This window comes from Acomys minous, assembly GCF_964271855.1.
Source record: "Acomys minous genome assembly, chromosome: 3".
Lineage (NCBI taxonomy): Eukaryota > Metazoa > Chordata > Mammalia > Rodentia > Muridae > Acomys > Acomys minous.
In genome coordinates this window covers 21,817,335-21,845,023 of record NC_140485.1, presented here as the reverse complement: position 1 = coordinate 21,845,023, position 27,689 = coordinate 21,817,335, and the positions used below count along the sequence as shown (strand labels likewise).

The 27,689-nt window shown below is 48.3% G+C and overlaps 1 protein-coding gene across 4 annotated transcripts in view; it reads right to left on the bottom strand.

The window, feature by feature from the left end:
* Nucleotides 1-2,663: 2,663 nt before the first annotated feature.
* Nucleotides 2,664-27,689, bottom strand: part of NCAPH (non-SMC condensin I complex subunit H) — a 30,994-nt gene continuing 5,968 nt past the window's right edge. Inside the window, exons 1-18 of one of the 4 annotated variants that reach the window (XM_084775258.1) lie at nt 23,091-23,207; nt 19,736-19,976; nt 19,334-19,424; nt 18,427-18,519; nt 17,913-18,051; nt 16,856-16,983; nt 15,378-15,567; nt 14,428-14,519; nt 13,540-13,745; nt 11,789-11,937; nt 11,220-11,326; nt 10,378-10,500; nt 9,209-9,319; nt 7,696-7,881; nt 6,527-6,643; nt 5,159-5,250; nt 4,697-4,772; nt 2,664-3,124 (exon numbers count right to left, since the gene is read on the bottom strand). In XM_084775258.1, the coding sequence (XP_084631384.1) occupies nt 3,065-3,124; nt 4,697-4,772; nt 5,159-5,250; nt 6,527-6,643; nt 7,696-7,881; nt 9,209-9,319; nt 10,378-10,500; nt 11,220-11,326; nt 11,789-11,937; nt 13,540-13,745; nt 14,428-14,519; nt 15,378-15,567; nt 16,856-16,983; nt 17,913-18,051; nt 18,427-18,519; nt 19,334-19,424; nt 19,736-19,976; nt 23,091-23,109 (2,220 nt within the window). In that variant the 5' untranslated portion in view covers nt 23,110-23,207 and the 3' untranslated portion in view covers nt 2,664-3,064. Of the gene's footprint in view, nt 3,125-4,696; nt 4,773-5,158; nt 5,251-6,526; nt 6,644-7,695; nt 7,882-9,208; nt 9,320-10,377; nt 10,501-11,219; nt 11,327-11,788; nt 11,938-13,539; nt 13,746-14,427; nt 14,520-15,377; nt 15,568-16,855; nt 16,984-17,912; nt 18,052-18,426; nt 18,520-19,333; nt 19,425-19,735; nt 19,977-22,655; nt 22,843-23,023; nt 23,208-27,689 lie in introns of those variants that run through there. The other 3 variants (XM_084775260.1, XM_084775257.1, XM_084775259.1) reach the window with 3 other exon arrangements.

Sequence of the window (27,689 nt, the reverse complement as noted above, 5' to 3'; positions counted from 1 at the left end):
CTGCTGGTGGAAAACCACTTGCGTTTGTAGGAAGGAAGTTCGGGGTAGAGATGGGCAATGACGTAGCCTGGAGCAAGCCTGGCGACAGCGCTGTGGCAGCTGGGCCTACAGGAGGGAATCCCAGAGAGGGAAATAGGACTTGGTGTGCTGGGAGGAATTATAAACCATAGAGGACAGATAGAGCACCGTGCTCCTGAGATTTATTACTTAACATAGTAATAGCTTGCCGAGTTCCTCAGCCCAGGATAAGCACTTAGAAGGCCATGGGAAAGAGGTGACAGTTTGCCAGGCGTGGGTGGCGCATGCCTTTAGTCCTAGAACTTGGGAGGCAGAGGCAGATGGGTCCCTGTGAGTTCAAGGCCAGCCTGGTCTACAAAGTGAGTCCAGGACAGCCAAGGCTGTTACACAGAAACCCTGTCTCGAGAAAAGAGGGAGGGAGACAGACAGAGACAGAGACAGAATGGGTTTCATTGCAACATTTCATACATGTGGATCATAGACTCTGTTCACCAGAGACACAGAGTTCTGCTTCCTGCTTGGGGTGGAGCCTGCTGCCTGTTTTTGTTTTTTTTTTTGTTTTGTTTTTGTTTTTTCCTGGTTTTTGTTGTTTTGTTTTGTTTTGTTTTGTTTCGAGACAGGGTTTCTCTGTGTAGCCTTGGCTGTCCTGGATTCACTTTGTAGACCAGGCTGGCCTCGAACTCACAGCGATCCTCCTGCCTCTGCCTCCTGAGTGCTGGGATTAGAAGCGCGCGCCACCACACCCAGCCCTGCTGCCTTTCTTAAATTTGCAGGAGCTTTGGTTCCTTGAGGCTTTCCTTTGTTGAATAGGCTTTCCTTTGCTTCAGGAGGTCCCTCAGGCCTTTCTTTTTACTGGTGAGGCTTAGCTGGGTGGAGACTCTTACAGAGGCCCCGTTTTCTTTATTCCATTCCACATCAGGCCTTTCTGTAAACTTCTCGTCTCTCTGAGCACAGCATTATTTATATTGGTGTCCTGGTGTCCTGTCTCTTCAAATTGTACATTGTTCTGTGTACAAATATAACATGAAAGCAGAGGACTGCTTTTGGGGGGCAGAAGACTACTAGGGGCGGCTAGAGCAGTTGTTCTCAACCTTCCTATTGCTGTGACCCTTAATACAGTTCAGGTTGTGGCGACCCCCAACCATAGTTATTCCATTGCTACTTCATAACTGTAATCTCGCTAGTTATAAATCGTAATACAAATATCCGATATGCAACCCCAAAGGAGTTGAGAACCCTGGGGTAGTGGACCAAGGCAGATTAATAGAGAGGGGAAGAAAAAGGACCCTGGTCTCACCACACTTTTATTTTTTTAAAAAAAGATTTATTTATTTATTATGTATACAGTGCTCTGCCTGCATGACAGAAGAGGGCATTAAATCACATTATAAGATGGTTGTGAACCACCATGTGGTTGCTGGGAATTGAACTCAGGACCTTTGGAAGAACAGCCAGTGCTCTTAACTGCTGAGCCATCTCTCCAGCCCCCAACACTTAAATTTATCAGTGAATTATATCCAGTATACCCCATTGTAAAATATGCAAAAATGTCTTCAGTGAAAAGGAACTGTAAACAGAGAAAAACATAAGGTGTCCTGCTAGAGAGAAGCAATGAGCTGGGGAGTTGGGGGGATCAGGAAAACTTGGCCAGTCCCAGGGAGACACAAAGCTGAGCGGGGATAGGAGCCTCCTGGTGTGGCAGACACTCCACCCATAGCCGAGGGCCTGACTGACTGTTCACGGGCTCTGAAACCTTCCCTTGTGACCTTCCCTTGTGACCTTCCCTTGTGACAGAGGAGCAGGTGCTATTCTGAATGTAATTCCCTTGTAGTGAGGAGGGAGGCTCAGGGCTCAGGAAGCCTGACTCACAAGGCCACACAAGCAGGACAGCTGCTAGAGACTGATGGAGCTGCCTGCGAGCTAGCTGAAGGCGGAAGCACCAGGGATGCAGCCTGTGAGTTGTCAGCCATGCTCACGTAACCTGATACTAGCTGCTTCATCACTTTAGACCAGTGGAATCCTTTGTCTGACATTAGCACCTGATCAGGAAGTCACACAGAGGAGGACTGTTTTTTGTTTGGGCTGAAAGCAAGTTATAAGGAGTAATTACCAGCTACACCTTCTTGCTTCCTGTTCATCATCCACGTGCTGACTTGGGTAGTGGCAGGGACTCGGGGCACAATGCAAGCAACCTTGATGCCAATCTCCCTGACGTATGAGAAGACATTTTATTTCTTGAAGTGAGAACTCTGGGGCTGGATGAGTGGCCCTTGGCCCTGCAGTGTGGACACAGGAGACAGGGATTCACTGTGAAGCCTGTGACTACAGCAGCACGGTGCCTCCAAGAAATTCAGGATGCAAACTACAAGGCTCAAGACCCGTCCCTGAAACAACCAGTCCCCTTCTGTGTCCTGTCGCTCTGCTAACTTGGTGTGCTCCTAACAGTGGGGCCTGGGCTGAATGGAGTCGTGCACAGAAGGGCGAGAACACGTCTATCATCTGTGCTGCCACCCCGCCCACAGAATCCATAGTGCTTATACACAGACCTGATCTCCCAACAGCCGGTCCCCTCCACTTGCTCCTGTGGATCCCCGGCCTTGAAGGACAGCTGTGGGGGTAACCATGTGCTGATTCTGCGCTCAGACGACTGTGCCAGGATAGTTTTATTACTGAGTATTATATACACTTAGACGTTTACAATTGATGAATTTTATGTACATGGATCAGGGAACTCCTTACAGGCAGTAAGAGACTACTGAGAAACTGTTCTCTATAGCAATACAGAGCGGAAAGTAGATTCTTTTAGTGACCAGAAGCACACGGATATAACGACAGACTCTTTCGACTCCAGACTAGTAAGCTCCCTCTCCAAGGTGGATGGTTTCCTACGTGAAAACTTGTGTCAGCATGGGGCTTCCGAGTGTGGCATCCAGACCGAGGTGACAAGAGGGGAGAGCAACAGCACCGTGGTAGGTGGCCATAGCCACCCAGCCCCTCTCCGTCGCCACCAGAAAGCAGTGGGCCTCCTGTAGATGTCTCAGCGGACTCAGTTTCCTTGCATCACAAGAACATCAGAAAGATCCTCTGTGCCTTCTAGCTTCAGGTTCTGAGGGAGGATAAGAGACAGGGGGCTTTGATAGACTACGAACAGAATCCTGAGACAAATTTTAGTTGAGGAGACAAGGTGACTACAGAGAGTGAAGCCTGTTCATCATGACAAGGAAAAGCATCATCTCAGCAAAGTCTGTACAAAGCTGCTTCTCAGTCCTTGCCAAGGGCAGGGAAAAAGCAGGGAGCTTTCTTTGCCTCTGCTTCAGTTAACACAGCTCCCAGAGAAGCCGAAGAGCCAGGCCATCTGCCCAAGGGAGCTGAGAGGTACAGAGGGAGGCCATGAAGAGATTTGACCCACATGACTAACCTGCCTAAACTGGCTCCTCCACAGGTCTGTAACCCACCCCCACTTGTTACGTCCCTGACAGCTGCCCTCCCACCTGTGCTCTGGGTGGGCCCTATCTCTCTCTCATCTTAACCTCAGGCAGCTGTTTCCCTTAGGGCTGACTGTCAAGCTTTTCTTGTCTTTCCCCCACTCCCTCCCCTGCCTGAGAGGTGCAGTGGTGAGAAGTGTTGGTGCTCGGCATCCACTGCACCCTCTTCCCTAACAGACTTTCCTGGTACTCTGCAGCCCCCATTCTAGATGCTGTTGAGAGGATGGGGGCTGAGCTCAGTGGTAGAACATGCGCAGAACACATGAAAGATAAGGCCCTAAGTCTGATCTCTGGGAGAGGGGGACACATGGTTGTTGCAGTTAGCCATCAGTTCCATGCTGCTGGCTAAGGAGGCAGAGGAAGAGGGAAGCACATCCACCCCTGGGCCCTCAGCCCACCACACAACATCTCTGAGGGGAGGTCACTAACCACAGTGATGGATGAATCAGCCACATGGGAGTGACTGAAGGGCAAAGGTGAAGGTCAGGGGTGAAGTATCTGGGGAATGTTTTCCTTGGGGTGCTGAGCTCTGAGTCATCACAGAACTTTGATCTTAGGAAATGTCAAAATGGTCCCAGTCCAATCCCATACTTGGCCAGACAGGGCATGTGTTATGGCCACCTTGCATTCTTCAGATATCAAGGCCTCTACAGGGAGACTAGATCACAGCAAGAGGGAATCAAGCCTCTGGAACCTGGGCAGAGCTGCCTGAGCAGGGACATCAGTGAGCCATACTCCTACTACAAATGGGACTCAACAACTGTGCCCAGACTTCTTGTCAAGGAGATTGCAGTCCCCCAGTTAGCATTCAGCTTTTCTTAGTTTTCCTTCAGGTTGTTGGCATCTGACGTCAGATGCCTCAGCTTGTATCAGAAACCACCCAGCAACACTTCACTGCATAACCACAACAGGTGCTGTGTACCCGCCACCCTCGCCCGTGGGCTTTTTATTTCAAGATCTTATTTATTTATTGTATATGAGTACTTTAGCTCCAGAAGAGCGCATTAGATCACATTATAGATGGTTGTGAGCTACCATGTGGTTGCTGTGAATTGAACCCAGACGCTCTGAAGAGGAGTATGTGCTCACTAATGTGGTGACCCTTGGACCTTTGGAAGATCCGCTATAAAAGCTCCAGTAAGCTGACAGGAGAAGGCAGGTTCAAACACCCCGTACTTACTCGGACGACCTACCTTTTCATTGGCTAAATGCAGGAGACACGCAAAAGCCAAGGGTATGGAGAGATTCTGAGCCATGAGTGGGGGCAACCTGAAAAGAAAGGGGCAAACGCTGAGTAGCTCATGCAGCTCAGAGAACAGGGCGCTCTATCAAGTATGAAATGCGCACACACACACGCACACACACACACAACTAAAACCTACTCAGCAACAAAGGATGCTCAAGGCTTTATAGCAGATGCATTGCAAGCAGGTTTTTCCAGTTTGTATATGGAAAAACAATGTTTCCTAGACTGTTCCAGCCACTCGAACAGGGAAGCTTTTACAGCTTATCCATGCATACGGCAGATAGCAGCTCCTTCAGATATTTACATAAAACAAGCCACGGGCAGTGGGCCTGTCATGCTAACAGCCCCACCAAGAAGTTAGCCAGGGCTAGGAGGGGGGCGCCCCAGCCTTCCATCTGCCAGTGCGCACCTCTTCTGCAGGTCCTTTGTCAGCCCGCTGAGTTTCTTCTCATCAGCCACTTCCCCGGGAGCACCTTCGCTTCCACTGTCTCTGTGGTTTGCCTAACCAAAAAGGCGTATTTACGGACTGAACACTTAAGTTCATGTTTGAAACAACAGAAACTCAGAAAACTTAGAAAATCCCATAAGGAAAAGAGAAGCAAAGACAAACCCTTGGCTATCCCTGGAAGGCCCTAAGGTGTCCTAGTTTGGTCCCCACACAGAATTTTTGTCTCTGTGTAGTCCTGTCTGTCCTGGGACTCACTATGTAAACCATGCCGGCCTCAAACTCCCAGAAGCCCACCTGCCTTTGGGTGAGCCGCCATGCCTGGCTGACGTGCTGGCACTTTAAAGAGAGGTGACCAGGCCACTTAGCTGGGACTGTGGACCGTGGAGCACGTGCTTTTGTTCTTCCTGTCATATTCCAGCCTCGATACAGTGATGGACCCTACTTGGTGCTTCTGTAAGGTACAAGGCCACAGCCACAGTGGCCACGCACTGCAGACCAAAACCTAAACCTCAGCCCTGCTAAGTGCCTCTCCCCGCTGTCTGTCACAGTACACACGCTGACTAATACAGTGACTGAGTCTTTCTCTGAAATATCCAAGACCATGTAGCTCAGGGTCCTGAATGACTGATTTCACTGCTCAGCCAGCAGAACGTGTAAGAAAGAGTGTGCGGAGTGTGTAGCGCCCGATGGGTCTGAACTGTGTCAGGGCTTGCCCTACCCCAGCAGCATGACCATCTTTCCAGTGTTCTTGTAGAAAATGAACATCTCAAATCAGAACATCAGCTCAAAGATTAAACACTTTCTCCCACTTGTAAGGTAGTCACAATTTACTTTGCAAAAGGTTGTATTTTAACTGAAGTTGCTATTGGGTAAGAACTCCAAACGCTCATCAATACTGGAAAGCATTCAGTTGCTAAGGCAGCTTCCATTTGCACATCTTCATCACCAGTAAGGTGAAACAATGGCTTGCCATGTGCATCAGCTCTCATATGGCTGCCTGCTCCTCGGCTGGGACAATTTCTTTTTCAGAGGAATGATGACTTTTTTTTTTTTTTTTTTTTGGTTTTTCGAGATAGGGTTTCTTTGTGTAACCTTGGCTGTCCTAGACTCGCTTTGTAGACCAGGCTGGCCTCAAACTCACGCCTGCCTCTGCCTCCTGAGTGCTGGGATTAAAGGCGTGCGCCACCACACCTGGCCTATGATAACTGTTTTAAACTTTGCATCTCCCTACTTTGGGGCCATGGACCACATTGAGGGATCATGAGCTGTAGACATCAGCTCTCCCATCCTGCACACGGGGACCTAAAGACCACGAGTGCTGTCACCTACCTCTGTGACAACATCCTTTCTAGAAAACTCTGTCAGCAGATTCCACATGTTCTGTTTCAGCTTCTTCATGTCCATCTTTTTGGCAGTCTTGGCATAATGGATTTCTATTTTATTCACCTGAAATAGGTGTAATGAAGCAAAATTAGGCAGAAGAAAAACATTCACTATCAATTTACTATAAAAACAAAAGACTGGAATGAAAAGTTGGAAATCAAGAAGGAATCTAGGCCAGGCATAGTGGCACACACCTTTGATCCCAGCCCTCGGAGGCAGAGGCAATTGAATCTCTGTGAGTTCGACACCAGCCTGATCTACATAGTGAGTTCCAGGACAGACAGAGCTACAAAATGAAACCTGTCTCAAAAAAAAAAAAGGAATCCAGTTTCAGCTATGAAATTATATAGAGCTCCCTTTTGGCATACACAGAGTCCCTCACAAAAACAAACAAACAAACAAACAAAAACCTCATTTCTTTTTATTTTTACTTTGAGGATTTTGCTATTTGGTGGGTTTTTAAGACAGAGTCTCATATAGTCCAGTCTGCCCAGGACGTACCACATCTTAAACTTCCGAACCTCTTCCCTCCAAGCTGAAGCACCAGATGACAGTGTGTAATTACAGATTATCACCATGTCCACTTTTAATGAGCCAGAATCTAAGGAGCCAGTACAGGGGATTGAACCCAGGGCAAACACTCTACCAACAAGGCTACCTTCCCAGACGCTAACTTCTTTTAATCCGAAGCAATGAACATTAAGAACTCCAGTGCACTAGGTAGCACTTGGTACAGGACATACAGATGTTTAACACATACACTGAACTGAATCTGGCCAAGGTCCTTCAGAGACACACCGCTCTGCCCTCTTTCATGTACTCTATTGGTGTGATCAGTCCACTCCTACTTGTAGCATGGGTTTGATTCTCAGCAGTCCCAACGTCAATAAGTTAGTAAAATAAGGTCTTTGGAAAGATATCAGTTCCACATAACCTAACTAGTCAGTGCCATGTAACTAACCAGTGAGCAGTTTAGACAGCTCAGCCCTGTCTAAAAGTTCAGAGCAACAGGTTAAGATGGAAAAGGAAACAGGCAGCACGCAGGCCGGTGGGCCTCATATGACAGGGACTAGACAGCCAGGAAACCATGTCATTCCTTGCTGCCTCTTCCTTACCTTCTGAGGCTCAGCCACCAAGTTCAACTCTCCGTAAGTTGTGATATCTGCTCCTTGGCTTTCAGGAAAACTGTGGCCGTCCTCCTGTGCTGTCTTCGCTGTATGGCAAGGATCAGCCTCGAGGTCAAGGGTCCCAAGTGGTCCCGCTAGTAAGTCATCTGACTCCTCATAATCACTGTCAGCTGCCTGAGCAAGGAAACAAGTCTTCAGTTGGCAGACACTGTCAATGGACCTTGGAAGGCACCAGAAAGATTCCACACACCAAGCAGGCAGAGACCGCCTCAGAGTCCCGCCAAGGACGCCTGCTCACTTCACTTCTTCCCACTTCACTACAGACAGAGAGATCTGTTATCAGCCCGAGGCCTCTGGAGTGCAGTGACCACAGAGGCCAGTGTCCCTTCCACTGCACAGCCAGAAGAATATCTCATCTTACAGAAAGCATTCCCGAAACATGGAAGCACAGCCTGCATCCCTCAGCCAACAAGAGCACAGAGCAGGGGCTGGGCATGCAGCTCAGGAGTAGAGCACGGGAAGAAGTGAAGTAAGCCAGCCCCAACTAAATGTGTTCCCTTCTAAGAGCTGCCATGGTCGTGGTGCCTCTTCACAGCCGTAGAACTCTAGGACACCCAGTTTCTATGATGCTGGGGATCAAATCCATGGCTTCCTTCATGCTGGTCTACAGTCCTAGCCTACAGAAAGTCATTCTCAGAACCAAGCCCCAAGTAAGCAGATCAGAACTGTGACATAGGCAGTAGGGCAGAGCTCTGCACAGGTCCCCTGGCTGGTCCTTACAGGTGCTGAAGATGGAGACACATCAGCCAGGAAGTCAGACTAGGTCTTCACTAAATCACAACAGTCTATCCCCCCAGTAAGGAAAAATACAGAATGAACGACTGTCCAGTGCTTTCTCCTCCCTGCATGCATGGTCACAGGAGGCTGCTGTCCACCCCCCGTCACTTCTCTTTGCTGTTTCTTCAGAACACTCATAATGAGAAACAGAAATTATTCAGTACCAACTAAGGTCTGGAGCTTGGCAAGTCCTCCTCAGAGACACTGCCAGACTTCCTGGCCCCACTAGACCACACCACTTTCACATGCCTATGTGTTTTGTGTCTCAGCCAAAAGATGAGCTGCTATGAAATCTCATGCCGGGCATGGTGGCGCACGCCTTTAATCCCAGCACTCGGGAGGCAGAGGCAGGCGGATCGCTGTGAGTTCGAGGCCAGCCTGGTCTACAGAGTGAGTCCAGGACAGCCAAGGCTACACAGAGAAACCCTGTCTAAAAAAACCAAAAGAAAAAAGAAAAAAAGAAATCTCACAGTAGCCAAGATTAGTGCTGTGTTGTGTAGGCCAAAGCCTCCGTCCATGTGTGCACACATTAGCAGAGCATGCCCACTGCTTCCTGCACCTAGAGTATGAGCCGCTGAGCTCCATCCTCGGCGCTGTTCACTGGTCTGAGAGCAGGGAAGAGACCATCCTGCACTGGGAGGAGCAAGAGCTCTTCTCCCCTTACCTGAAGCCCAGGGCAGAAGTTGGAAGTGTCGTTAGGGTTGTTGTAATCATAGTCTTCAATATCCTCATAGTGCTCCATCTTTGCCTTCTGCTCCTGGCCCATCTTACGTAACTAGAATAAAGGGGAGGATGCAAAAAAGACATTTCTAAAAAAGCAGCTACTTGACCAGGTTGGGGCTACTAAGCTTGTTTCCTATGCGCAGTCCCATTCTAGAACGTCATGTCTCCACAGTCAGGGTCCTAACAGGCTACACAGGCTAACCTAGTCACCCCTGCACAGAACACCACAAGGTACAGGACACAGAGCCTCTACTCACCGCCCCCACCCCCATCCCCGCAACAAAAACACTTTCTCCTCTGATCTGCAACTGCATCTTCTGTGGTTTTATTTAAATACAAAAGCTGACCACCTGCCCACAGCTTTCTGAAGAAATTCAACTTGTACTTGAACAACCCTGCTAAGAACTCATTTCCGTATCTTAGAGGTATCTACAGGGAGAGGACTCAGTACAGGGCCAGCCTTGCAAGCACAAGGCGTAAGTCTGGATCTCCAACACCCATGTAAGAGAACAGGTGTGGTTGCCCACATCGACCCTAGTTCAGGAAAGCCAAGACATGGATCCCAGAGCTCTGTTGGCCAGCCAGGTGAGCCGACTGGGGGTGCAGGGGGCCGTGAGAGGCTCTCCAAGAAGGTAACGCAGAGCCAGCTGGATGGCTCAGTGGGAAAGCTGCTTGCCACCAAGCCTGACAACCTACATTCAGTCCCCAGGCCCAATATAGAAGACTGACTCCTCAAAGCTGTCCTCTGACCTCCACACACACACTGTGGTACACACGTGCATGTTCCCACACAGTACACACAAGGAAGTACACATACAAATAGCACACACACAAATAAAAAATAAAGGCAGCTGTCCCTTGCTGGGGCAACTACTGCCCACTACACAGAAAAGAAAGAAGCATCCAGAGCTTTCACCTAACTACACTCGAGCTCCCATTAGCCTTCCACGGGCTCACACTGTGCCTCCCTTTGGCTCTCTGTGATTCCTCCTTGACTGACTCCTTTCCTCCTCCGAGGTACTGCCCAACAGCGACATGACAAGCCACCTGATCCACACAGGCCACCAACAGGCCTTGCAGCAGCTTACAAGAAAAGAGGCATCGTCTCACCCTTAAGCCTGGTTTGAGGTAAAGCTGGACCAGAGAATCAATTTCATAGTGGAAATCTGTGGGAAGAGTGGTGCCTTTCCAATTCTGGTTCTCCAAAGTGACCTTGGACAGAATGGTAGCAGCCTATACATTTAAAAAAAAAAGCGTTATTAGTAACAATGATGCATGCATATCATTTTAAGGAACTCAGGAAGGGTTTGGACGTTACTCAGCTACTTGCAAGTCTCTGGTCTGTATAATGAAGTGACTGCGCCAGGCATAAGAATAGATGCTCATAGGGCTGAGGCCGGCATACTGTCATGAGTTCAAGGTCAGCCTGGGCTGTAGAGGGCAGGAGTCTAAGCCACATGGTGTCACCCTGTCTAAAGCTCTCTAAACCTGCCTGTCCCTGCCACTGACTTTGAGACTGTTTCTCAATAGTCCTTCAGGAAATGAGGGAGAGAAAAGACCACTTGTTTACCAACTAAAGTTATAGCTGGGCAGGGAGGCATATTTGGGGAAATCAGGAGGAGAAAACAGACACATAAGGCCAGCCTCAGCTATACAGCAAGTTTAAGGACAGCCTGTGCTACATGAGACCCTATCTCTAAAACAAACAAACAAAAAATATACAATAAATTTCTGCTTGTTTCTTTTGTTGTAGGCTCTCTCTGTGTAGCCCCAGCAGGTCAGGAAGTCAGTGACCTTCCTGCCTCTGCCTCCTGCGTGCTGAGATTAAAGAATGTACCATGACATCAGGCTGTACAGTGACATCAGGCTGTACAGTGATTTTTGAAAAGCCTGCCTGAAAGGGCCAGAGGAGTGCTGGGTAATCTGAAAAGGCACGAATGTCTTGCACAAACCTTTGTTTTCTGAAAATATGCATCAAAATCAATATCATCGTCAAAATTAATTTCAAAGTCTTTCTTTGCACTCTTCTTTTTGTTCTCCATGTGGGAGGTAGTCTCTTCTGCAGAAACAAACACAGTTTATGACACTACTGACCAACATTATTCTCACCTCGGGTCTCCCAGTGGCCTTGTCCAGCGTTATGGTAGCTACGCACCCCTCGGTGGTGGAACCACACACCTTACACCCACCTAAGCCAACGCTTGTGTTGTGGCTGGCTATGCCCATCATATGCTCTGTGTTTCCTGATAGAGCTTGAGAGGCTGGAGGTACTTCCCTTGTGTCACTTGTGTGCTGGCACTAGGAAACAGAGGTCATGAGCCCTGCTCTCCAGACTCAAAGTCTTACTCTTGCCACTCAATGTTAACTGACTCACGGCCAGAGGCTGGCTCAGCTCCCCGGCTTCAGCTCCTCCTCAGGAGATGCGAAGACCAAGGGGTCAGCAGCATCTCTTCTTTCCGAAGACCGGCAGGCGGCATGTGCTGCTCAGCACTGCCTTTCAGGCCCACCCACAAGGACTTACGTTTGTGCCGAGGACGAAAGCGCCAGTGATCCGGGCCAGCCCACATCTTCATGGTCCGGGGACTGAAATAGGAGTATTCTCCGGGTTTTGTGGACAAAAACGAGCACATGGTTTTGATGTCTCTGTCCCCAAGGGAAATAATTTCTTCCCTGTAACACACAAAATCATCTATCTGTATATACTGCATGGAATATACACCGTGCACCTCTAAGTAAAGAAGCTTGTGCTCCGGGTCTACAGAGCGAGTCCGGGACAGCCAAGGGTACACAGAGAGACCCTGTCTTGAAAAAACAAAAAGACGCTGGTGTTACATGCACAGACTGTGTACCACGTGCATGTGCCTTCTGCGGCCAGCAGAGGGCATGGGTTCCCCGGAACTGGAATTACAGGAGCTTGTGAACAGCCATGTGGCCTCTAGCCCCAGAGCAGCCTAAGAATAAACCCAAGCAAAGAAACCACTAAGAGCCAGGCACAGTGGCACTTGCCTGTAATCCCAGCATTTAGGAAGACAGAGGCAGGCGGATCTCTGTGAGTTCGAGGCCAGCCTGGTCTACAAAGCAAGTCCAGGACAGCTAAGGCTACACAGAGAAACCCTGTCTCAAACAAACAAACAAAACAAACAAAAAAAGAAACCACCAAGGTTTTACTTGTTGTGTGTTTAGTCTCATTTTCTCACTAAGTGTTCATAAGTATACTTAATGTGTGGCTGTTCCACAGGGCCTCGTAAAAACCAGTCTACCCATCTGAGAGACAGGAGAAAGGAAGAAAAATCAAGGACTTGTAAGTTTTAGACAGGGTACCCACATGGCTCTGGCTAGCCTGAGACTTACTACATAGAGCAGCAAACTGCCAGCCTACACTCCCTGCACAGTGAGGAGGAGGCAGGAGAATCTTGAGTTTGAGGGCAGCCTGAGCTACAAAATTATGTTTAGTCTCAAAAAACAAGCAAAGCTGGGTACAATTCTCTGAATCTCAGACCTGGGTCTTTTCACACATATGGATTTTGCTAGGCAATATGACAACCCTAGTTTCCATTGTCTCACCGATTAGGATCCATAGACAGGGCCTTAGCTCCTCCTGAGAGTGAAAAAGATTTTACATATTTGGACCCCCAAACACTCTGGGAACCCTTTATAGTCTGTTAGGTCACCCAGCTTTATCTGCGTGTATGACACACACTCAGACCCATTCAGCCTGCCAGCTTTGGTGTGTGAGGGAGCCCTCTCCTCAGGCAAGGCACTAGAAAACATGTCAGTGCAACTCTGGTGCCCTGTGAGGACAAAGGTGATGAGTGAGGTCATCCAGTCTTATCTGAGTGGCTCTGCACGGGTACTGAGCCGAAAGTGAATCCTTATGACACTCTACATGGTAAGCAGAAACAAATAAACCAAGGAAAAACAGAAGAAACCAAACCAAAAGCCCAAGAAAATATGTATTTTAATTTTTTCTGTCTTCTTTTTTTTTTGTTTTTTTGTTTTGTTTTTTTGTTTTTCGAGACAGGGTTTCTCTGTGTAGCCTTGGCTGTCCTGGACTCACTCTGTAGACCCAGCTGGCCTCAAACTCAGAGATCTGCCTGCCTCTGCCTCCCGAGTGCTGGGATGTGCCACCAGGCCCAGCTCTGGCTCTAATTTAATTTTTAAAAAATACAAACCCTCAGCCTGGGAGTCAGCCTTGTGCAACATGGCAAACCAGCCCAGCTAATGGGAGCTGGAAGCCTGTTTGGAAACCTTCTGGGACCCCAGGGGCCTTACTGGCTGCTCTGGACCTGGCGCAGCTCCTTCCAGCTCTGGAACTCTTCATGATCCCCAGCCGCACAAGGGTCTGGCTCATCATTGTCATCAAAGTCTTCCACGGGGGGCCCATCAGCGATGTCCCAATCATCACTGTCTTCAACCTCAGCGTTGATGTCAAATACTTGATCGTTCTTCTTAAACTTGTCCACCAGGGCCGACACAGACTACAAGGAGAAGACAGGGCTCTCCGGCTGTCCCCATGCTCACCCGGAGAACAGCCACCCTCATCTTCAGCCCCACCTGCTAGAACCCGCACTCTCCTGAGGAAGTCTGTAGGCTGAAGCTGCGCTGTGTTAGGCACGTTTATAAAACACTGAACAGTTGTCTGCATTCACTGAATGCACGTTTGGAGAGCACAGTTTTCCATGGAGACTTATTTATGTTGGAAGTTGTAGTAAGTAGGCTAAAGGGGGCCCTGCTAAAAATACACAAAGGAAGGCTTGACACATGACAGTTTCTCAGGAAATAGTGTGCCAAGGGACTTAACCCCCAAAAGAAGGAAATGCCTCTCGCCTGACAGGAGCTGGAATCCAGAAGCTACTGTGATAAGCATGCTCAAGAGCAAATCTGACCCTAGGGAAGAGAACGAGGAGACTCGGAACTGACCCCCGAACCCACAAGTGTACAATGGTGATGGCCCTGTGGGGTTCACAGCCCCACCCTCCCAGCCAGGCTGAGAACTCCTACAGGCGTGCCAAAGGAAACATTTTCTGTCCTCTTGAATAAATAAAATTGATGCCACAGTTTTGGTTCCCACTGGGCAGAACTAAACTTGGGCTAGCTAACTGAAACCACCAGCCACTGGGAAATGCCCCGAGCCCTTATAAATCCAACACTTGACCACACCTCATTATGTGTTTCACTGTCCCATTTAGTGAACTGGAACCCAGCCAGGGAAGGGCAGAGCTGGCGGTCTTCCACACACTGCTGCAAGGGAGCTGCAGGGATGGCAAGATCATGGGAGGGGTTAGTGGGGGGCCAAGTTCACCTGGCTTTAGAATGACACAGAGCAAGAGGCAGTCACCTCACTGTCCTGCAGTGTCGACTGGCTGCCAACCTCCTGTTGCTGGACCACGTTGGGGTGTAAACACACATAAGAGCATAAAAGCACTCACAGTGGAGTCAGGTTAAATGCTGTTCCCAGAGTCAAATGCAAGGGAGAAGCCAGAGGCCCAGAAATTTGATTCTGAAGTGAGCTCTGTCCTATGCTATAGCTGAAAACGCACAAACAAGCCTTTTCTTGAAAGCGCACTAAGGTCCTGTAATCAAGTGATGGGTCTTTTCAGTCTGAAACTCAAGGACTACAGATGACATAGCTCAGAGGATCAGAGCCCTAGCTGACACCATAAGAACGGAAAACAAACTGTTAGCACAGTTATGCTGGGCACACTTCTGCAAGAATAGAAAGACTAAAACTAAGAGCAGAGGTGCATGCCTGTAACTCAGCACTCAGGCATGGAAGGAGGGGGCCGAAACAAGGCCAACATGGGTAAGCAGAGGGACCCCAGATCAAACCCTGACCCTCCAGGTAAGCCTGCGCGTGCAGGAGCTTGCTGGGTGTAAACAGTGAGCGCATGAGGTCGGTGCCACATAGACACAGTGATGGCTTACTATATTTAGCCTCCATACTGCAGGGGTGGGGAGTGAGTGGACTGCCAGGCACTGCCAAAGAACACCCAATGTGGCTGTGCAGAAGAATCCCCTGGGTAACCAGAAGCAACGCCAACGCCGCTCCCAAGGCTACGAGAAGTGTCTCTCGTGACTAGGGTGCCCTGATAAAGGCTGGCTCCACTCACCTTTTAAATCCGTCATGTCTACGCAACCTAAATCTGGCAATTCAAGATGCTCTTCTGAGGAGAGCGGTTGCATATCAGAAGGAAAAAGCAGCTCGCTCCTATAGTCCTGGCAGTGAAGAGTAGAGAGAAATACCCCAGCAGTGCTGCACTCATCAAATGAGGCCGCCGTCTTCTGAAACATAGGATCCACCTGCATGCAAGACCAGGGAAGCAAACAATGACAGCAGGCAGCAGGAGGAAGCACAAGCTCACCCACAGCTACCTACAAGGCTGACTGTTTGCATGAGGTCAAAAGGAAGGACTGAGTCATCAGGTACAATCCTGGCTGAAAAGAAAGGCAGTGTGTGGTCCGATGGATGAGCGGTGACAAGTATACTGTCCGTCTCTGTATCTGTAGCACACATGGACAGATACCCAGCTGCTGGCTCCTTTCTGCAGGCGATTTCTAAATGGCTACTTCTAGCAAGCCCAGCACAGTCAAATGACATCACAACAAATTCTGTCGCCTTAACAACCACTCTCTCCTTCCTGTTTGTTCTGGGGACTTCTGCTTAAGGTGGGGTCTTACTCTATCTACCCGCAGACTGGCACCTTACTCAGAAGCCTTCTGCCCCAGCTTCCTGACTGTTGGGATTACAGGGTCTCATCTGGTGTATGAGACCACATCTGGCACACTGCTGTTCCTCTGAAGAGAATTTCTAAGGTTTGGGAGAACCCAGGCAGGATGACTAGGTGAAAGGGAGGCAGAGTTGGAAGGGCTAGTGGCTGAGCAACGCCTGGCAAGGGTTGCAAGAAGGCCCTAAGGCTGGGTCAGGGAGAGGCGTGGCACAGTCACGTGACACCAACCCAAAGGCAGACATCACATGCACAGGAACTGGGCAAGACAAGTGCATGTGAGGGAACAGTGAGCACTGGGCTCAGCTCTTACTGATGCTTCCAGGGAGAAATAAACAGGGCTTGGATCTGATAACACAGGTGTGGCTCTCTGGGCCTCCTTGGAGGTCGTGAGCTTGCCATCCTCATGACCCCACGTTTCCTACCTCCACATCTGCTCACAACCAGGCAGCTTTACAGCTCCACGATCACTCACCCTCCCACCCCAGTGCCACTCATGTGACCCGCCTGCCACACTGTAGGGTTGTCACTTCCAGTGCCACTCATGTGACCCGCCTGCCACACTGTAGGGTTGTCACTTCCAGTGCCACTCATGTGACCCGCCTGCCACACTGTAGGGTTGTCACTTCCAGTGCCACTCATGTGACCCGCCTGCCACACTGTAGGGTTGTCACTTCCAGTGTCACTCTCAAATGCTAACCAGCCTTGTTCTCCCATCTGGAACTCAGACCTACAAGTCATGAGTCCGCAGTTAATGATCCAAATCCAACCTGTCTTCAAAGCTCAGCCAAGCCATAAACCCCGACCCTGCCGGCTGCCCTGCCAACTTCACCAAAGCCGGCACACAGCACACGCTTCCTCACCGCACACTTCCTGTCGGCTTCGGAGGCATTGATGTTGCTCAGATTCTGCTCGATGGTTTTGCAGGACGTCGTCTTCTTCTTCGGCTTTGCAGCCTTTTTCGTCGTTCCTGGCTCAGCACCACTTGCATCTAAAGGAGTAACACCAGTTCTTTCTTACACATCCTCTAGAGCAGCCATGATTTGAACAGGAAATGCCCAAGACCGCGAGCTGGTCTATCTGCTGCCTACAGAGCACCTGCATTACCAGACAACACATTTCACGGAAGCTCCCTAGTTAGTTTACTCAATCTTGCCTAGGTAACTCCTCAAATCTGCTATACAGTCCTTAAAAAGGAACTAATCCCAGCACTCAGGAGGCACAGATCTCTGTGAGTTTGAGGCCAGCCTGATCTGCAGAGAGTATTCCAGGACAGCTAGAGCTGTTACACAAAGAAACTTTGTCTTGAAAAAAAAAAAAAACAAAACAAAAAACAAAAAGGAAAGAAAGAAAAAGAAAAAGAAAGAAAGAAAAAGAACTAATGTTGCCAAAAGCAAGCTCCTGTAAGGAGAATCAAAAGCCTTTAAGAACCAGTAAAAATACCCTGAGAAACCCTAGCACAAAAGCCAGGTGTGATGGTTATCAAATGAAGCTAAGTTCAATTTCCAGTAAACCACACACCCCAGGAGACAAGCAGATATATAAAATATTAACTGTCCATCAAGAATCTCACAGAATCAAATAAGCTAGATTTTTTTGTATTTTCTCATAAAAAAATATATATATATATTCTAGAAACAGCCATGCCTTTAGAAAGAGGCCTGACTGACTTCTTGTGTTCTCAACCTGAAATGTCACTCAAATATGGTACAGTTTAGCCGAGCCTCGTGACCCACACCTTTAATCCCAGCACTCGGGAGGCAGAGGCTGATGGATCTCTGTGAGTTTAAGGCCAGCCTGGTCTACAAAGTGAGTCCAGGACAGACAGGATAAAAGAAAATCAAATCTCAATAAACCAAAAATAAATAGATAAATATAAACCGTGCCCCGTACACACTAGAAGCAGCCCCTCCTGCATACCTGCACCGAGGCTCTCTGCTTCTTCTTGAGCTGGTGTGTCTTTGCCCAGTCCCCCAAGGACTCTGTACACATCAGCATGGACAGCATCCACACGCACGGCATAGATCTTGGTGCTGGCATCTAAGGTGCCAGCAGCCACCTAGTTCAAAAGCACAGCTACATTCATGAAGATGCACAGCACAGCACTTAGGACAGGTGAAATCTTGCTAGATTCATAAAATATTTACAAAGAAAGGAAGGAAGGAAAGAAGAAAAAGGTGCTCAAAGACTGATGGGAAATAAAAAAAAAAATTGTCTTTTTTTTCGTCTGCATTTCACCCTGTGAGGAAAGGATATAAAGGAGCTATGATATGGTTCATCAGGAAGGCTGTGTGTGTGCACGTGCGCGTATGTGTGTGTGTGTGTGTGTGTGTGTGTGTGTGTGTGTATGTACACGCGCACACTCAAGTATGTTACATTAAACATTTGAAATAAGCACTAAGTCAGCTGTGAGGAAAATGCATATGCTTCTTACTTTAAAGTTGGTTGGCTCTGTGTCCTTCTGCTTCAGAATTTCTGACATGAAATCAATCAAATGCAAGCCAAAAGCATTCTTAGTAGTGATTTTCTAGGGGGAAAAATTACAAACGGGTTATTACTCATAGGCTGGGCTCATAAGCACGTGTAAATAATACCACTAAAGTTTACATACAAGTATTCCCACTGATCTCAGTTCTCCTAAAAGTCAGAATCCATGAGAGCTCTAAAGCCTGCTCTAAGAACTCTGGCCAGGCGTGGTGGCACACACCTTTAATCCCAGCACTCTGGAGGCAGAGGCAGTGGATCGCTGTGAGTTCGAGGCCAGCCTGGTCTACAAAGTGAGTTCAGGACAGTCAAGGGTACACAGAGAAATCCTGTCTCAAAGAAACAAAACAAAAATCAAACAACTCTGCACAGTGGACTCAGTCCTGTTCAGCACCACGAGGCAGGTGCTGTCCTTCACCCCCACTCTCCCTTTAGAGGAACCTGGAGTGGGGAGGCCAGCGATTTGTCACAGTCACCCAATTTATAAGCAGGAAAGAGAGGGTTCTAATGCAGGGCGGCTCCAGAACTCATTACTAGCTTCTGAACTCAAACCATCTGCCTGTAAGCCATGCTGCCATGTTAGATACACTGCAAACAGCAGGGCAACTTCAAAGCTCCACAGAAACAGAGCAAAGCCACGCTGAGAAACGCCAGCACCAGGGAGCTACACCTTCCATCTCCTCCCGAAGTCAAGAGAGCCCTGTCCCTCTGTGATCAGGGTACAAGTCACAGCTGGGCATGCTAGTGCATGCCTGACACCTCCGGAAGTAAGGCAGGAGGACTGAAATGTTTGAGGAGGCCAGCCGGAGCTACAGAGCACAATCCTGAGTAAATAAATATAAACCATAAATACTCACGTTTTCAGTAGAAAGCTTGATGCAGGTTGAGTAATGTTCTGTAATCTGTGTGTTTGTAAACTTAGATATGGTAGTTGAAACATCAATATTCCTAAATGAAAAGCAAAAATTCTTGCAAGGATCCATAATACAACCTACTTCAAAACACAAATCCAGGAGGTAAAGGTATTGGTTGCCAAACCCAATGATGTGAGATTGACCCCTGGGACACAGAGTAGGAGAGACCTAACTCCTGCAAGTTAATCCTCTGACTTTCACATGTACACACGTGTACATACACACACAGACAATAAACATATTAAAAAGCAAGCCCATACCCAGAACCAATGAAATAGTATGGAGGCACCAGGACCCACACAACCCATGCCGCCCCAAACAAAACCGGTGCAGACCGGTGCTCACCTGTTAGGGGAGGCTAGCAGATGCGTGGGGTCTGTACTAAACTGCAGGTCAAGGACCCTGGAGCGTCGCCGCTGCATGCGCTCGTTTTCATCATCATTCTGAGGAAAGTCTTCAAGTACTGGGGTTTTAGGAGTACCGAGAGGGGCCTTCCCGGGCACGGACACCGAGGACACACGTTCCAAAGGTGAGGAGATGCTGCGCTTGTGTCCATGGGTCTTCAGAGAAGAGTTAGTCATTGTTTCTGGCAGTGACAGAACAATACTGGCTTAAGACCTTCAATAGAATAATCTCCTACACGGCAAGGGGACGTGGCCCTGTTTTGGGGCTCACTGCACGCTCTCTGCCAAGTCCCACAAGGCATCATGCTAGACACTCAACAGTTTGGGTTTCTTGGTGCGGTGGGGGTGGTGGTACTAGGATAAATATCTACTTTGCAGCAACTGAGTATTCAAGCACAACACGGGATACATCGACGGCAAGGCAGGACTGGGGTGGAGATAAACAGTGAAGCGTGTGCCTAGCACGCTCAAGGATAGGCCGCTCCTAGCCCAGAGAGACAAGCTCACAGACTAGCACACAGACACCTGCCACGCATCACCCCAGACTCTGGTGCTGAGCGATTATGAGGGTGGTCTGTAGTCACACAGGCTGGGCCCTAACCCCACCTCCTCCTCCTCCTCCTAAGAACTGCACTGATGTTTTGCCTGCATATATGTCTGTGTGAAGGTGCCAGATCCCTGGAACTGGAGTTAGTTGTGAGCTGCCATGTGGGTGCTGGCAATTGAACCCGGGTCCTCTGGAAGAAAAAGCAGCCAGTGCTCTTAACTACTGAGCCATCTCTCCAGCCCCAACAGCAGGAAATTCTTAGAAATCACCTATGGAATGGTTTTGCCAGAAATATTTAGCCTGAGTGTAACTAACACTTTAGACCTAACTGCCAGCTTGTAAGAACCATAAGAGCAGTGAGATAAGTTAAAGGATACAAATCAGCTCTTAGCTAAAGCGAGAACGGGGCTCTTCATCTTCTTTATTCAGAGATAACTGGGGAGTAATTTTTACACAACATGGAGACAGATGATTCCGCAATAGCGGTGACAATACCACAACCTGTTAGCAGCTAGCTCAGTGCAAACAGAGTCACCTCAGTACAACATGGTGAAGGTCAACATCTCATTCGACCACAGGCCCCTCTTCGTGTGCCCAAATACGGGTTCTCTTAGAGAAAAGAAAGCTTGGCCGTCTCTAGGATTACTGATCTGGATAAGCAATGCTGAACACGAACTGAAGTAGTACGGGGGGGGGGGGGGGGGGGCGCGGGGGGGCACAGAAGGCAAGGGCTGGGCTGAGTGGTACATGCCCATAATGCTGGAGACAGGAGGGACATGCATGCTTGAAGCCAGCTTGCTCTGTGTAACAAGTTCCAGGCAGGCAGGGGCTACACAGTGATACCCTGCCTCAGTTCCAGGCAGGCAGGGGCTACACAGTGATACCCTGCCTCAAAACAAAAGAAAAGTAACAAGCCAATTATCAGAAAAGACAGATGAGCTCTTTTGGATGAAAAGAAACCAGGCCAGGCCTGGTAGTGCACACCTTTAATCCCAGCACTCCGGAGGCAGAGCCAAGTGGATCTCTGTGGGTTCAGAGGCCAGCCTGGTCTACAAAGAGAGTTCTAGGACAGCCAGGGATATTACACAGAGAAACTACTGTCTTGAAAAACCAAAATAGATAGATAGATAGATAGAAAGAAAGAAAGAAAGAAAGAAAAGAAACCAACTGCCCATATAAACCAAAAGCAGCACATAGAAGTTTTCAACCAATCTCTGCTCAAGAAGATAACTTAAGATCAACCTTTGTGGGTAATTTTGGAACCCTAGAATAAATCTAGACCTAGTCAGGAGATTGATTTTTATTATCTTAGGCACCACAGTGACATTATGATGTAGAAGGTCACTGTATTTTTTTGTTGTTGTAATTGTTTTTGGTTTTTTCAAGACAGGGTTTCTCTGTGTAGCTTTGGCCATCCTGGACTCACTTTGTAGACCAGGCTAGCCTCGAACTGAAAGAGATCCACCTGCCTCTTGACTGATAAGTCGAGTTTTTCCAGTAGTGGCCCCTCACCCAACCATCTGTGCTGGTTCTGAATGTACTTGCTACAAGTCTAGTCTCTCTAGTATTCTCACCTGTACCCACGGCCTCATGATCTATATAACGGAGAAATATAAATCTACCTCTCAAACTCACCCAGTAGACAATGCCCTTTCTCCTGAGCACCTCTCCAGGAAATCACAGGCAACATGTGCAAAATGAAACTATTATTCGAAACCTCTTAGCAAGCAAGGTCTTCCAGGTCATTCCTACAGCCCAATCTCACTTAGCTTAGTTATGCTCTAGGGCAGTGGTTCTGAACCTCGCTAGTGCTGAGCCCCTTTGCTGCCACCCCCAACCATGTAATCATTCCGGCCCCATAACTATACATTTGCTACTGTTATGAGTCATGATGTAAATATCTGTGTTTCCCGATGATCTGAGGCGAACCCTTGTGAAAAGGTCGTTTTACACACACACACACACACACACACACACACACACACACACACACACACACACACGGGGGCAGCGGGGCTTGAGGAGGCTGTGACCCACAGGTTGAGAACCGCTATCGTTAGGTCCTAGCCCAGTCCAGGCTCTTTCTTGACTCTCTGCTTTTGTAAACGCTATTATGCATGTAACCTTCTTCTCAACGTCAGCTTAAAAATCTCGAGTGCGTAATGGAGAGGGATCGCAGCTCCCGTGCTGTTTCAACTTGAATACAAGCTCCAAGAATAAAGGGTATTCATCTGTTTGGTTCTTCCCCGCCCACTTTCAGAGAGGGTCTCGGGTAACCCAGGCTAGCCTTGAACTCGCTATAGCTGAGGATAACCTTGAACTTCTGATCCTCCGGTTTCCATCTCAAGTGCCCAGGTTTCTTCTGATCTCTGCATCTGACCGAAGGTCTGCCCCAAAGGGAGCGTTCGAGACTTTTCAAACAGTTCCAAAATAAAGGCGCGGACGCTCAACACAGAGCAGTCACCACTTCGCTTTTACACCTCCACACACAACTTCCAGTCCAGAAAAGCCCCACCCTATCCTCCGTTAGAACCAGGGCGCGGGGAGCATTCGAGCTCGGCCGCCACTGGCAGCTGCGCGATGATTGGCCCGGCGCGCCCCGCTTTCCTCCCTTCCCTCCTCTCCCCTCCCCCGCCACAGCCCCCCGCCGAACCCCGCGGAGCCCTTGCGTCCCTTCCGGACCTGCCCGCACGCGCACCCTTCTTCAGTCCTGGCTCTGCCCGCCGCGCCTTGACCTACGCGAGCTCACCTGGCCGCGGAGTTCTCATCTTGCTCTCTACCTCTCCGGAGTTAAGTTTTAAATTGTGAGCGCCAAGCGTAGAAGCGCGCTAACCGCTCGTGATGTCACGAGGGGGCGTGGCGTGGCGCGCGCCTGCGCAGACCCTACGGAGGTTCGGTAAAAGGGTGGCCAAGAAGAGCAGGAGGGAAGTCTGTACTAGTGAGCTTGGGGCATCGGTGACATGGCTGAAGATATCTGAAAACACTCCGGCGCCGAGCGCTGGGCGCGGAATAGGACGTGTGGATCCAGGCAGGCGAAGGGTCTGTGAGTTTTAATGAGGAGGCAGGTTTCTGAGGAAGCGAGGTTCTTTGCCCTACTTGTGCTTCGTGTGTAGCAACACTGTCCTTATTGGAAGTTCCAGGCGTGCAAGAAGCAATGTAGAGCATGTGTATACATGTGTACACCCTCCCCAGGAGTATTGTGTACATATGTATACACCTGCAAGAGCATTGTGTGTGCATGTGTGTACACACACCCCAGAGCATTGTGTTTACATGTACACACACTCCCCCAAAGCATTGTGTATGTGTATACTCTTCCAGGAGCTTGTGTATGCATGTGTACACACACACAGAGCACTGTGTTTATATGTGGATATACCCCCAGAACACTGTATATGTGCTTTGTGTATGCATGTGTACACACGCCCCAGAGCATTGTGTTTACATGTACACACACTCCCCCAAAGCATTGTGTATGTGTATACTCTTCCAGGAGCTTGTGTATGCATGTGTACACACACACAGAGCACTGTGTTTATATGTGGATATACCCCCAGAACACTGTATATGTGCTTTGTGTATGCATGTGTACACACGCCCCAGAGCATTGTGTATGTATGTGTGTATACAGATCTGTACACACACACACACACACACACACACACCCATTTTGTATGGCACTTGTACACAGGCATACCAGAATGTTGTGAAAGCATGTGTATCTGCACCAGAGCTTTGTGTCTACACACATACACACACACTCACACATATTTTAAAATGAAGGACTTTTTGTCCAGATTCTTGTAAAAAGCTTTTAGAAGTCATCTACCTACCACCTTTAAAAAACAAACAGTCATAATGAGTGAGTTAACCCAGAAGCAGAAAGACTCAGATGGTATATACTCACTTATATCTGCATATTAGCCCAAGGGGCATGTCCCACGAAAGCCTTCACTTACCAGGAAACTGAGACAGAGGGGAGGACATTCTAGTGGGACTCTAGATGAGAGAATCATGGGAGAATGGCAAAGTAGAAGGATCCAGAGGGTCCTAGAAGCCTACAAGTAGAACATTATGATAGGCAGATTTGGGCCCAGGGGTCCCGCTCAAACTAAGGCACCAGCCAAGGACAATACAGGCGGTAAACCTTAAACCCCTACCCAGATCTAGCCAATGGACAGAACATTCTCCACAGTAGAGTGGAGAGTGGGATATTACTTTCTCACATACTCTGGTGCCTCACCTTTGACCATGTCCCCTGGAGGGGGAGACCTGGTGGCACTCAGAGGAAGGACAGCAGGTTACCAAGAAGAGACTTGATACCCTATGAACATATACAGGGGGAGGTAATCCCCCTCAGGAACAGTCATAGGGGAGGGGAATAAGAGGAAAATAGGGGGGGGGGGAGGGCAGAATGGGAGGATACAAGGGATGGGATAACCATTGAGATGTAACAAGAATAAATTAATAAAGGAGAAAAAAAGAGAAAAACAAAAAACAAAAAACAAAAACAAACAAACAAACAGGCCAGGCGTGGTACTGCACACCTTTAACACCAGCTCTCAGGAGGGAGAGCAGGCGCATGGGTCTCTGTGAGTTCAAGGCCAGCCTGGTCTATAAAGAGAGTCCAGGCCAACCAAGACTACACAGAGAAACCCTGCCTTGGGGGAAAAAAAAAACAAAAAACAAAAACAACAAACGAGGGCTGGGGTGTAGGTCTTTACCATCCTTGACATCATGTGCCTGCCTTCTACGTCTCATCAGGGTCCCTTACTTTGGTAACCAAAGCTCTGCCTTTTGTTGAAAGCTACTTTTTAAATAAGATCTGTGTGTATGAGCGCTTTGCCTGTGTGTATGTATGTTCAGCACATACATAGCCGGGACCTGAGGAGTTGAGAAGAGCATGTCAGATCTCCCTGGAGCTGAAGTGACAGATTTTTGTGAGCCACCATGTGGTGCTAGGAATCAAACCACTGAACTGTCTCTCTAGCCCCAACAGCTACTCTTTAAAGCAACACTGTGTTGGGCTATAGAGATGACTCAGTGGTTAAGAGCACTGGCTGCTCTTCCAAAGGACCTGGGTTCAATTCCCAGCACCCACATGGCAGCTCACAACTATCTGTAACTCCCAAGATCTGACACCCTCACACAGACATACATGCAGGCAAAACACCAATGCACATAAAAGAAAAATAAATAAATGATTTTAAAAAGTAACTTAGTGGGGCACGGTATGGTGTGGTGGTGCATGCCTTTAATCCCAGCACTCGGGAGGCAGAGGCAGGTGGATCTCTGTGAGTTCAAGGCCAGCCTGGTCTACAAAGCAAGTCCAGGACAGCCAAGGCTACACAGAGAAACCCTGTCTAAAAAAAAAAAAAGACGTCATTTTTACATGAACTTATTCTCTCCCATAACCACCTTAAGATAAGGCATAGCTGGTGTAACAGGCAAACACAGCAGCCTCCACAATAATTCAGGCTGTAAAACTTACCATGTAGACAGGTAAGTTTCCAAAATGAAAGCAAAGCCCTAATCCACCAAAGCCCACAGTTCGGGGAAAGTCTCTAAGTGTCCTAACCTTGCTGTTTAGCTTCTACAGTTCCACTTCTGGCTAACTGTTCCTGTTAACTGAAGTATGTCAACCCGGGACATGGTTTTTGCGCTTACAAACTCACCCTAGGAAGGGCTCGGTGCTACCTGGAATCCTGAACACCCCGTATAGCCACCAGCCTGCTAACAACAATTTCCTATTGGCTTAAACCCATTTCCGAGCAGTCCTCTCTGGTGGATACCTGGGACTATGGGAAGAAAAGATTACACTGTTCCTCACCTTCCTGAATGCTGCTATCAGATGCCCAGGAACTTGACTTTAGCTCCCAGACCTGGATGCTCCCCACCTTACCTAATGCTGAGCTTGTTGCCTCTGGAAAGTCTCTGCAGACCCCACACCTTTTCCTCCACATGATCTTCTTAGGCTATGATCCCCTCCCCAGTGAGCCCACAGTGTGTCTGCCAAATGTAAGTCAGCCCTCACTAAAATCCCTTCCAATGTTTCATCTTCTTAGACCCCCATCTCATCTCCCATAAGTGGAAAACACAGCTACTGTCTATTTAAGAAGAGTTCCACGGTGCTAGAGAGATGGCTCAGAGGTTAAGAGCGCTGGCTGGTCTTCCTAAAGGTCCTGAGTTCAATTCCCAGCAACCACATGGTGGTTCACAGCCATCTATAATCGGGTGCCCTCTTCTGGCACGTGGGCAGAATACTGTATAAATAAATCTTTAAAAAAAAGAAGAAGAAGAGTTCCACATCTTTCCTCTTTGGAAAAATTCCCCACTTTTTAAGAGTGGAAGCAGAGCCAAGCGTGATGGCGCTCACCTTTAATCCCAGCACTCCAGAAGCAGAGGCAGGCAGATCACTGTGAGTTCGAGGCCAGCCTGGTTTACAAAGTGAGTCCAGGACAGCCAAGGCTACACAGAGAAACCCTGTCTTGAAAAACCCAAAAACAAAAACAAAAAACAAAAAAGTGGAAGCAACAGCCCCGGTCTCATTTATGACACGATAACTTCTTGTTGCTGCTTTCAACCTCGATGGTGCATTAAACTTAATGTCACCCTTGGAATATTTAAAAGTCTTGGAGTGGTCCAAAAACTTTCAGTATTACTTTATGACTTGATTATATAAAAGCATCTTGATAAGTTTTGCTCTTTATTCTTGGCCTAAACATTTGGTAAAATTTGGAAACTTTTTTTTTTTTTTAATTTGGAAACTTTTTTGTGATAAAATTTCTGAGATCTCCTGGCCGGGTTTCTTTTGGCAGAAAAAGAATGCAAACCTAGATTTATATTCTTATTTGTTCTCAGTTTTGTGACTGGTAATGTGCTTGCAATAAAGTGTTCATGACCACTAAGAAAGAAAGAAAGAAAGAAAGAAAGAAAGAAAGAAAGAAATTAATTATTTCCATTTCCATCTCCCCCTCCACCAAGTTAGCTCCAGTCACATTTTGCCTGCTGCCAGTTCCCCAGGAAAGCCTTCCCGGATACACTGAAGGCTCCTTATTTGGAGACTTTGATATTCAAATTAAGAGCGACGCGCATTGGTGGCTCGGCATTAGGCATTAGAGTCCCTGAAGAACTGGGTTGGAACCTCTGACTAAGGAGAGACGCTAGGTGACCCACTGGGTGAAGCTGAAGGCCCTTCTGGGGCAGTAGTGAGCCTCCTAAAGTGACTGCTTGGCTCTGTGCCAGCTGCATGCCCAGCATCTGTAAGCCAAGCGTGCCCAGGGCAGGCAGGTCTTTCACATCCTACCCTGAATGCCTCCTTTGTTTTGAAGTCAGGGCTACTGCGGGT